At 40.0% G+C, this 11,838-nt stretch overlaps 2 protein-coding genes across 2 annotated transcripts; one reads left to right on the top strand and one right to left on the bottom strand.

Moving 5' to 3' along the window:
* The first annotated feature begins 6 nt into the window (after window positions 1-6).
* Window positions 7-1,682, top strand: LOC112462249 (39S ribosomal protein L47, mitochondrial). The gene is made up of 5 exons (XM_025027917.1): window positions 7-156; window positions 524-691; window positions 769-983; window positions 1,125-1,284; window positions 1,390-1,682. The coding sequence occupies exons 1-5, from the start codon at window positions 35-37 to the stop codon at window positions 1,529-1,531; spliced, it is 807 nt and encodes a 268-aa protein (XP_024883685.1). The 5' UTR covers window positions 7-34; the 3' UTR covers window positions 1,532-1,682.
* Window positions 1,683-1,992: 310 nt separating this feature from the next.
* On the bottom strand, window positions 1,993-10,830 carry LOC112462248 (pleckstrin homology domain-containing family M member 2). The gene is made up of 9 exons (XM_025027916.1): window positions 10,438-10,830; window positions 8,273-8,468; window positions 7,674-7,861; window positions 6,987-7,181; window positions 5,198-6,901; window positions 4,884-5,108; window positions 4,083-4,664; window positions 3,863-3,982; window positions 1,993-3,787 (listed from the first exon to the last, which is right to left on the bottom strand). Exons 1-9 carry the CDS (start codon window positions 10,774-10,776, stop codon window positions 3,671-3,673), a joined length of 3,666 nt encoding a protein of 1,221 aa, XP_024883684.1. The 5' UTR covers window positions 10,777-10,830; the 3' UTR covers window positions 1,993-3,670.
* Window positions 10,831-11,838: the final 1,008 nt, after the last annotated feature.

The following is an 11,838-nucleotide window of genomic DNA, read 5'->3' as shown; positions in this document are numbered from 1 at the left end:
AAGCGACAGAGAGGGAGAGAGCAGTGCGGAGAAGATGGCGGCGCTTATAAAGGCCGTGCAGGCCGGCACGAGCATGAACGGCATAACAAAACTGTTCACGAATCTGTCTTTGGCCCCGGGTGTCATCGCTCCTGCCAAACATGCGTTTCTCCGCAGGTTCGTATCTCGCATCCATCTCGAGCTGCGACACTCGTATCCTGTGTTACTTCGTCCGGTCCGGAGTGCAATTTCCCTTCTTTGTTAAGAATGTTAAAAATATTTTCGCCGTGTAATGTAATTCTCCAGTCCTCGTATGACATACGAATTATTTGCCGAACGATCCTTTATCGTTTGACACTCGAGATTTGCGGAATTGTTACCGCACACTTAGCGATAATACGTGGCATCTTTGTTGACAGTAAATAGGATGTTGTGAGACAAGTGAAACTGGAGCACGTGTTCGGCGCCAAGAGTTGCTTTAATAATAGCGATAAGAATGAAGATTGAAGTCTCGAACGATTTTTTCATGTGTTTTCTTTTACAGCGCTCCAGCTTTGCACTGCGCGTTTATACATCTTACATCGGGACGCCGTGACTTGATGGAATTCTTTGACGATCCGAAAAATTGGGGAAAGAACGAGGTGCGAGTGGGTCGGTCTTGGAAGAAGGATGAATTGAGGTTGAAGAGCAATTCCGACTTGCATAAGTTATGGTGAGATTTGTTTGTCCTGAGTTGCTTGTTTATCAACTTTCTTTAGATGTCTTATGGATTAATCTGTTTAAATGTAGGTACGTGTTATTGAAGGAACGTAACATGCTTATGACCATGGAAAATGCGTGCAATAGAGCATTCGAGATCTTCCCGAATCCCGAACGTTTGGACAAAGTTCAGGACAGCATGAGTAACTTGGAGTCAGTCGTTCGCGAAAGAAACAGAGCGTATCACTTGCTCGAGACTGGAGAGACAGGAGAGCGTCCTGGAAAACTGGTCTACAATATCTTAGGTATAAAATCCGTGCAATTTATGTAATAATAGCTTGTCATATATATTTAAGAGTTAAAAAAGGAGTTTACTCTCCTAGAAAAAAAGTTATAATGGATGTAAAAGTAAAATAATATTGACTTTTTTTTAAACCTATTTTCAGGTTTAAGGTTTTATTACCGAATGAGGCAGCATAGCATCCCAAAGTTCGTAAACACGAAATGGCATAAGTTGCACATGTTTGGCTATGGCGGATACGCGACTCGAAAGTTTTTACGCTTGTACAGGGAGCAACTTTGGAATAAGAAACGCAGAGCAATAACGTTCGTAACAATTGTCTTTTCTATTCGCTTAACGCATATGCGCGCACCGTGATATGTCTCTCAATCTATTCATTTTTATTAAAAAAAAATAATTCTTTTTTTCAGACGTGACAATAATCGTGTCGCAATGTTAATGAGAAAATTCCCGAATCTGGATCTTGAAGCTGTGAAAGAACAGTTTCCGAATGTTAATGTAGAAAAGGTAAAAGAGTCTAGAAGAGCAAGAAGCCATACTGTACCTGTGTAATTCGCAATTCCTGTTAATAGGGTAGCAAATTATTGAACATCTGTTACATTTGTGAATGTAAGATATCCGATCGTTAATACAGTACATAAGTTTATATGTTTAGTATTTTTTTTCATCGTGTCTATTAAAATTTACACTTATTCAAATTATTTCATTAATTACCTTTGCAAAACTATATTATACTACTTATTATATAATTAGGAAAAAAGTATCATATTATTAAGAACTTCCAAACCTCTTAAATAATGCATGAAATGTATAGATATAGAAATGAAGATATAGAATTAAGAATATGGTACAAAATAAAAATATATAAAGTAAAAGATTTTAAATATCTGCTGCTACTGAAACATATATAAATTATGAATTCGATTAGGGTGCTTTATTCTCTTTTCAAAATGTATCGTACTTCCACGTAATGTAAAAAGGTGAACAAAATAAAAATTGTTCATTCAAACAAATTTTCTTTATATACTTTTATTAATTTTCTATTTATCATAACTTGCAAGTTGTGTATGGTGATACAGAATTTTCTGTGTATGTGAAAGGTATACGGATATAATGTTTAAAACATGCTGGCTCTAACTTGTAGAAAATTTAACTCCGCATACTTTTCACACAGCACTAACATATAAAACCGATTTTATCTCCGCGCGGTACTTGTTCATTTAATTTACATAAAACTCACATAGGGATCTCATGAACTTAACAACAGCTGACATTTATTACTTAACAGCATATCACAATCACGTACAGAGCTACATGAAATAATGCAGAACTTAAATATTTATTCACAAGAATATTCGGAATGCATCCGTTCATGTAGCTTTGGTAACACAAAATTATAACTTAAAAAGATCATAACAAATATCTTATTCCCGTTAACGATATCGATATATGTATATGTGTTATTATTATATCACAAATAAAATTCATTTCCATGTACAGCTTTTCTTATATATCGCAGTTATATATCGCATCTTTTATATCATAATGTATAAGCGTATTTAAAATAACCAATTTTCGAAGCGTAAATTATTTATAATCATTTTGGTATAATCTTTGTGTAACTTTAATTCGCTATTATTACATAAAATAACAATTATTAAAAAATGTTAATACAACGTATGACGCAACATAAGTTGATACAACCTATATTTGAGAACTAATTTAATATTATATTATATTAAATTAAATTAATACGTAATGCATATAATACAATTATTATGCTCATATTTCACTTGTACATTTAAAAAATTGAAAGACTAAAATTTTACGACTTTAGGACATACCACAAGATGATATGTAGAAAGTCGTGGCACTAAAAGTAAAATCGATTTATAATTTATAAATAGCAGCAGGAATGTTAAATCATATACCTAATTTAAAAAGTGATTTATAAAGTACTATTATTTTTTGTCAAAGCTGCTTTAAGTGATTCTGAATTCTATAATATTATCTCGGACGATAAATATCTACTTTAATATCAATCGTGCGTATTCAAATGCATACTGGTTCATCTCTTCAATACATGTGAATATATAGACATTCATATAGTAATCAATAATGCCTCACAGTTATCAATTATCATTATATTACACTCTGCGTCATTATAAATTAATAGTAGATTATTATGGTGGTTTACGCTACAAGAAAGATAATGCACCGTTTTGCGATTTCCTTAAATAGTTATCTATACGTTTGAGGCAACTTACATCTTATATGCAAGATAATTATCAATCTCTCATCAACACCGCAATATAACAAGATTATATTGCGCATATATTTGTATCTTGAAATTAGAAATTTATCATATTATGCCATAAATCAGCCCCAATAAGGATATCTATGATTCTACGTATAAGCCATAAAATAACATCAATTGTTCTAGTAAGATAGATACATGGCATTTAAATTTGTAACAGAAGCAAATAAGATTCATATTATGTTGTAAGCAGTTTATATCTTTGGCATACGTATATTAGTGTTCGAATTCTCAGATATAGTTATCTGGATATTCGCATGCGTTGTTACGAGAGTTTTGCTTTATGTTATATTTTATGAATCTCTTTTATGGCAATATGATAAAATAATTTCTCAAATGACGGTGTATATATTGTCTACCGGTACAGTTTCCATTTATTCTAAAGCTGGTGGCAGCAAGTACCGCCAGGCGTGTTCCAAGTCCCTGCTGGCATCCGAGCAACGTCGCTGTAATTTATCCTCCGGTGGAAGTGTTGCAATAGGAAACTCACCCTGTAAAAATTGAGAGACTATGTTAGCACTTGCATATAACATTGCGCGATGCACCGCTTGCGAGATATATCCTACCAAGTTTGCGTCTGTCCACAATGTCTCCAAGACCTCTTTAAAAGCACAGAGCTCAATATAATTCGTGAAGTATATGACCCAATCACCGCTACTTTCGTGCACCTCCCGACATGCGAATTCCTGCAGACATATCATAAGTTTTATTGGCAAACTCCATTCAGTGAAAAGACATGGAATTAACAGTCTATGCATGTTTTACGCTTGATTAGTATATATTTACCAGTATACACCACGATTGTTGTACCAACGGCACTCTAAATGCCGCTAGATCCTTGATGGAAGCGCACGAGAGTGTTTGGCCTCTCTGCGTGCCGGGATGGACCTCTTTCATCGCCACTAAGTGTTTCGTAGTCGTGACAAGGGTGCAAGGTAATGGCTCTCTCTTTTCCGTACTATCGAATAGACCCGATGCGCTCTGAACGAAGCTCTGTAACCATTCAGAAGCAACGTATTCATCCGGGGCAGCAAATTGGTACGACTTGTTGGGCTTCAGCAGTATTTCGAAAGTGTGTGGTCGATGAGAATTGGGAATCCTTCTGCAACCTTGGCATAAGCCGCCTTTTAACGGTATAGCACGCTTGGGAAGCCGTTGATTCGAATCCGTGAACATATAAACCACTCCGCCTTTCAGAACGAAATAGCCGGCTTCCCAGGGATTCGTGGGTGCGTTCGGATGCAAGTGCTGGTAAGTATGTGGCCGGAACATGAGATCGCCCTCTTTCATTGGCCCACACGGGGTACTAGGCGGCGAAATATGTTCGTCTTCCATATAAATAAGACTGTAATGTTCTATTTTCTCATCCTATGAAAACAATAGAACATTAAAAGTAGATTCTATAATAATGCACAAATAACAACATATAAAACAACAATAAAAAAAAAGGAATATTCTGTATTAATATTTCAAAAGTTGTGTGATGAAGAATGACTCTTCCTTAGAATTTCTTTTCTAATTTATTTTGAGAAATTTTTCAAAGAACAAGAATACGCTTTCACAATTTTTAAAAATAGATTTACGTACGGGATGCACGGCTGTATCAGTAAGAATTGAATTCCTCAGAATGTGCATATCTTCGTAATTCAGTTCTTTAACAGCAGGAAGCTTTGGTTTTGTCGGCGATCGTCTCATGGCCATCTCTAAGTGGCCGATTAATTCTGAGGTAGTTTGCGAGCTGCCAGTGGAAAATAGATATTGCATTTCGCAATCGGCGTTGGAAATTAAAATACTCTGTGCATTCGGGCCGATCTGTATATGTATGAAACAAATATATATCGATTAGCAAAGTACATGCATCAGTCAAGGGAAATAAGTACAGTTATTTAAACATTTCTTACCATAATAACATCTAGTTCATTATAAGGAATAACGAACTGATTACTATACGAATGGTCCATTTTCGAACTAGTTAGATATAGCGTTTTGTCCGTCAATAACGCGATCATCGGCTTGCTCTCGCCATTTGTCATGTACGAACTTCGCACTTTGTATACTTTATATAGCTCCTCCGTTTTGTCACGATAGATATGTCTCTTGAAAAGTTCACGTAGCTTTAGGCTTACTTTCTCGCCGCTGAATTCCTGCTTCTCGGCAGCCACGTTCTCTTGGATCTCTTTATCGAGATTATCGTTAAAATCTTTGAAAGAATCGTAGCTCATCTTGATTCCTTTGATGTATAAAGTATTCGTCTTCGGTGATTTCTTGTTCTTCTTCACCTCGAACTTTCTCTCGGTGATCGATTTTAGAAATCTGCTCAGTAACGACGTCTTCGACGGTGCCTGACGCAAAGGCGGCGCCAAAAGCTTACTGCTACTCTCACCCGTTAGTATCGCCGTCATATTGCGTTTCTTCGACGGTGAGACCAAGTGTCGATTACTCTTGCGTTCATCCAACTCGGATGTCACGCTGTCCGCGTCCGACCAATCGTTCGAACTGGCATATTTCTTCGGATTCACCGACTGCGGCATCTCCAGCTTAGATGGTGGATCCTCGACGATGTTACCGTACGCCTTTTCGACGATGTAGGCTTCCTGGGCCTCATTCTCTCCCAATTCTATTTCCATCTTAGGCCTCAGACTCTTGCCCGGATCCTCTTGACCCTCCGGCGCTCCGCGCTCCGACAACGATAAATTGCAATTGCACCTGCAATTGCGCTGACACGGCATGTCGATACACAGTTTCGACAACTCCTTATCGGTTCCATCGCCGTCGAAGGCGCTCGACGATGACGACGAGAACGAGTAGCAGTCCGAGTGCACATTCCTGCCGGAATTCATGTTCTTCTGCATATACGGCGAATCTCCGTGCGCGCACCAACTGTATCTGCCTTTCTGAGCGTCCCTCTTTAGAACGGAACTAGGCAGCAAGAAACTCATGGAGAAATCGGCAAAATTCTCGTCATCTTCCAGCTTCATTGTTTTCAGAATATCTTCGTGAAAGCTGACTCGCTTCTTGCTTTCGCCCCGCTTCTTTTTGCGCTGCCTACGTTGTACAATGCCTTCTGAACTGGAGGAAGATAGAATGCTGGTGTCGGTCATATTGATCGTGTTCAGAATGCCATAAGGCGCATCCATGTTGTCACAGTCAGAGATTGTCATGCTCAGCTCTAATAGATTCGTATCGTTATTTATTAGATAAGAATTACGAGGATCTACGTTCTTCTTAAAGCTATAAGCAGGACTGTCGCTGTAGTAGGGGCTTCTCTTACTGAAATCTTTTACGCCATTATCAATTTTGTTCGTTTTATCCAATTTTGTCTCACCCAGACTCTTGTTGTAGAATTCGTAGTCTTTAAGAGTTTCTAAACTAGAGCAATTTATTTCATTGTCATCCAGCTTTCGCGTTACATTCTGATTAACTATATCATTTTTTGTCATCATAGCAGCTTGAAATTTAGTAATCGCCGGTGATTGTGTCGGCGTTTTACCGTCCTCGCTTGAATCACTAGATCCAAAATTCTTATTGTCCTCCATGCGATTGTTGATAATCGTCTTGTACCTATTATTCCGATATTTAGGAATATCATCCATTGGATAATCCTCCTGTTGAAATTCATATATTGTAGTGTATTATTCGACGTTTATGAAGTTTTTTTTCTGCACAATTTTGACTCAATCTACATCTTACCTCTTTGTAACTGCTTCCATCAGTTTCGTTTGCAATATCCATGTCACTATCGAATGCAACGCCACTGTCGCCTGGAGAAGCTAGGCTCGATGAAACGCTAGAAGATCTTAGATGCAACGATAAGACTGTTCCAGACGGATTTACGCTCATAGGCCTCTGTGGCATGTAGTTGCAAATGTCCAGATATGTCACATCCTATACAATTTTATATAACACAGTATTAGTTTTATTACACGGTATATCATGCAGTTATCAACTTCATATTAATCTAACAACTTCAGATAATTCCGAGTAAATATCTTTTTTTTTTCTAGCGGTATTATGCTGAAATTTTCCATGAATAAGCAAACTAAGCGATATGTAGTGCCGTACAAAATAAAGTGTGTACTCGCAAATAAAATGATATGATAAACTCTTGCCCTTTACAACTTTAAATACAACAATTTATCAAACTGGATATAAGTGTGTGACTCTTGTTATGTGATTGATGTTATTCATTAGCGCGATAAGTGTAACCAGGGGGTGATATTAGTATCTGCACAGGGATAATGGAATAAAAATAATGCGACATGCTAAACGTTAAACAGAGAAAGAGAGAGAGAGAAACTTGATTCGGTTCTGCGTGAAAGTGCTAAATATTTTGTAGACTATTTATAAGTTGTTATTCATCACATCGATATAACGTACCAATTGCAATGTGAAGGACACGTTTTCCAAACCGGCAAGAAGATTAACCAATTGATTGGTCTTATCAGCATCTCTCACGAGTGCGTGTGGAAAGTACTGTTTCTTTAATGTTTTCGTGTCTCGCAGTAAACAGGCCAGATAGCTCTCAAAACTGCCTTCGCTTAGAGTGTGGTAGAGCCATGCTCGACCTGCATATAAAATTCAAGAATATTAATTTTAAAAAATTATAATGAAGTATACTTATGTTTAGATGCATTTTTATAAGTAGACAAATGTATACTCCCAAATAAAGATGCTTAAAATTCTGTGATAAACTCTAAAATTTATCACAAACATTTTTCCAAGTCAAATAATTTTAAATAATGAATTAAGCAATATAATTATATGTGATATTTACTTCTATAACGTAAAAACACATGATTTAATTATAGTAAGGCATAAATCGCTTTTAATCTGTTCAATATAGCTTTACGATAAGATAAAGTCATGATTATACTTCTATTGCAGTGCATTTTAATCAAAGAGATTAAACAGCAAAAAGTGCAGACGTGAAGCCATTGTTCGATACATTGTTCCTGCGACGAGATATCAAAGCATACCTTTTCCTATAGAAGTTAATACACTCTGCAACGCGTGTATGACCACAACCGTGTCCTGATGACTAAGCTCTCTAGCTGTGCCCCAATATCCATGTCTCTCTACACGAAGTCCGTGGCGTAGCGCACGATCCAGCCAGTAAACCAGCCAGGAATCACCGTCCAGGACCACCGTACCATAGAGACTTTGGGCGTAGACCTGTTCAAGACATGTACGTGTTACTGTCATCGATACAGAAATGTATGTATCACAAAATGAAAATGTATTAAGCCGAAGCACCAAGAATACGGTTGAAACATTAATGAATCTCGAATATTAATATTTTCAATAGACATATAAAGTTTACAGAGACATATAGATTCTCTCCTCGCAAACACAAAATTCTTTGTGGTGAAAACAAAGGGTTATTGCGTATACGCGAAACATAAAATATGCTTTTACTTCATGCTTTTACTTTCAAACGAGCACACCCACTTTTAGCTACCACCATTCGCCTCACTTTTACCGACGCAACCCAGAAGTGGTCCAAAACTGTAATAGGAGTCAATTTTAGATCTGTCCTTTTTTTAGCGACACGAGGTTTTTAGCACGAAACAAGAATGAAATGAGCGCGCGATCAATAATCTCGCGGAGTGAAAAGGACACGCGACAAAAGGGAGCTCGGGTAAAAAGGACGGAGCCTTTATCAGCTGTCCCGTAACAACGCACATCCGCGCGGCTGTCAATGAGAGATGTCAGCGCGCGGCCAGTCGATTTCAGCGAAAGTGACTCACACTCCTGGACACTGGACACTCCTCGGCACACGTCGCGACCCGCGGCCTCGTCGCATACCGAGCAGAAAAGCGAAACGAACGAGGCCTCTCGCCTCTTCGCCAGGCGAAGAAATTTCGCGTTCAAAGGTACATGCGTCGGGGCGACATCGAGAGATACCGCGTTCACACGTTGCGAACGAGCGCTCGTCCGCGTTTGTGTGCGAGCGTTCGATTTGGAGCCCCGCTGCGTCGCGATTAACCCACGAGCAGGTCACAACGTCACGAATATATATATGTTATATCACCTTTGAACATGTATACTCCGATTTCTCCCTCTTCACGTGCACAACGTGCGAAGAGAAACGTCACTGAAACGAAATTGAAACTTCGCGTCCGCTTGTTGACTCGCGAATTCTTCTTTTTTAGCTCTCGACGGATTCTTTGATGAGCTCTTTTTCTCGTTCTTGTTTTTGTCGCACTTTCCAAAATAAAGTAACGAAAATCCACGTGAACCATGCGTTTCTAAAGCTAATCAAACCGGGACAGCAGGCGGATTTAACGAATCTCGAAACGTTCCGAGTTAGAGATGCTGCTAAACGTTACGGAAATTATAATAATTTTGTAGCATGCGTGCGCACTTTATTTCGGGCTGTTCGTCGCACGACCAAACGACTCGTGAGAAAGCCTGCGTAAAAACAAAAAACATGCGACACATGCAACAAGCAACGGCGATACGCTGCCAAAGTAGACCGCGCGAGGCTGAGACTGCAATTGTTGCTCCTATCTCGACGAAATCGAAATCTTGGCTCCTGATTCCAGATTCGGAGATTCGAAGACAAAAACCAACATGATTATATCGACAGCTCCGATCTCGAGCGTGGTAAAATAATCTCCACGTTTATCTTCCCGATAGGAAGAATTTAAGCGACTGACAGTAGGTCAGGAATGACAGGCTTGCACGGACCGGTGCAAAGTCGACGAGTTCGAACTCCGGTGCCTCTCGCCGTAGTCACGCGAAAGTACTCTCTATAGCCGTTCGCACGAGACCGCGATTGACAACTGACGTAAGAGTCGTAAAAGACACACTTCTCCACGCGTCTATAAGCGTCCGAGGTCGAACTCACCGAGATTACAACCGTCCCATTCCCCACTGTTTTCTTTTCTGCATGCATAAGCGTCCAAGACGCACGACTGATCGTAACTCATATCGGTTTCTCGTGCTGCGGGAGATATACCCATGCTTTTTCGAGAGAAGGGAAAGGTGCGCAATGAGCCGCCGTTGCACAATTCGACAGTACAGAGCAACGAGCGTGCGTAAAAGACGTAAAGCGTGTAATGCTACACAGGAACCAGGAAGGCGGTGCGCGGCGTCGGAGGGGAGGCCGCCGGGGAGCCGGGTGTCCGGTGTCGCTCACCAGTTTGACGGCCTTCGTGAGCTCCTGCAGGATCCTGCCCTTGGAGAGGACCTTGTCGGTGCAGAGATCCATGTCCTCGCAGCCGGACGGCATCTCGCCGCCACGTGCACTTACATGACACTCCGCGCGGTGCCGATGACGTGCGAGCGGCTCGTACACGCCGCGGAGAACGGTGCCGAGGGTACGACGTAGCAAGCCGGACGGGCCGGACCAAGCGGCGGCGGCGGCGGCAGCGGCACCCACGACGCGCTCGTTGGTGTCGTCGCACGGTGGAGGAGTCGCGCTACCGTCAGCACTCGTCCCGTCACTCCCCTCAGTCTCGTCGCCGTACGCTCTCATTGATTTTACCCGGGCGCAGGTCACCCGCGATTTTCAAGCGACGACTGCGACCGACCGCGTCGACGAGACGTGGTCTTCGCTGCTCTCGACGTCTTAATTTATACAATTTATGCCGGCGTTTTTTCCTCCACTTCCTCCGCGAGTGTCCGGCCTTTATCTCGCAAGAGAGAGAGAGACGGTGGGAGCGGGTTTTCTCCATTCACTTCTCTGCTCTTATCTGCTGGCTGCTGGCTCTTATCGTTTTTCACTCTATTTTTCGGACGCAGCTTTTTAAAAAAGCGCCGTGCCAAGTGACATAAGTCGTGCTGAAGAAATTGATAAAAATAAAATTTAACACGGTTTATTTCTACAAGTTCTGCAATTCCTTATATGTTTTACTTATATAATGTGTTCTGTTTTACACAGACGACGATTATCTTTTGAGCTCAAGGATGAACTTGAGTTCGGAGTTTATATTATATGTTTAACAAATTTTGCAATATTTTTGTTAGTATTATCGAGTACTGTAATACGAATCCTGCATATGAAAGAATTTAAGTTAACAAACAGCGAGCTAATTGTGCGATATTGCTCCGCTTTTTTTACTGGAGAACCGATTTCGTTAATTAATGCGATAATTAATCTGTCTCGGCCATATCGAGTGTCTGGATTTTTAATAATCATTCGTATTGTTTTTTGAACGCAGCTTTCAAAAAATCGCCTTGCCAAAGCGACATAAATCGTGTTAAAAAATCGAAAAAAAATATTAACACCGCTCTTTCTGTGCAAGATAAAAGTTATTGGGATCTGCAACTCCTCATGTTTTACTTATGCAATATTTTTTGTTTACATAGGCGATTATTTTTGGAGTTCAAAGATGCACTTGAATTCGGAATTCATATATTTCACAAATGCAATATTTTTGCTAGTATTGTCAAATACTAATATAATATGAATCCTGCGTTGATTCGATTTGAGGATTAATCGCATCGTGGCGAGCCGAACACCGGCCGGCGCGGCGTAATTCACAAAAAAAGTTAACAAACAACGAGCTAAACGTGCGATATATTGCTACGCACTTTC

Source organism: Temnothorax curvispinosus, unplaced genomic scaffold, assembly GCF_003070985.1.
Source record: "Temnothorax curvispinosus isolate PA1 unplaced genomic scaffold, ASM307098v1 QBEX01012135.1, whole genome shotgun sequence".
Classification (NCBI taxonomy): domain Eukaryota; kingdom Metazoa; phylum Arthropoda; class Insecta; order Hymenoptera; family Formicidae; genus Temnothorax; species Temnothorax curvispinosus.
The sequence above is the reverse complement of the archived record's forward strand: the minus strand, read 5'-3'. Positions and strand labels throughout refer to the sequence as shown.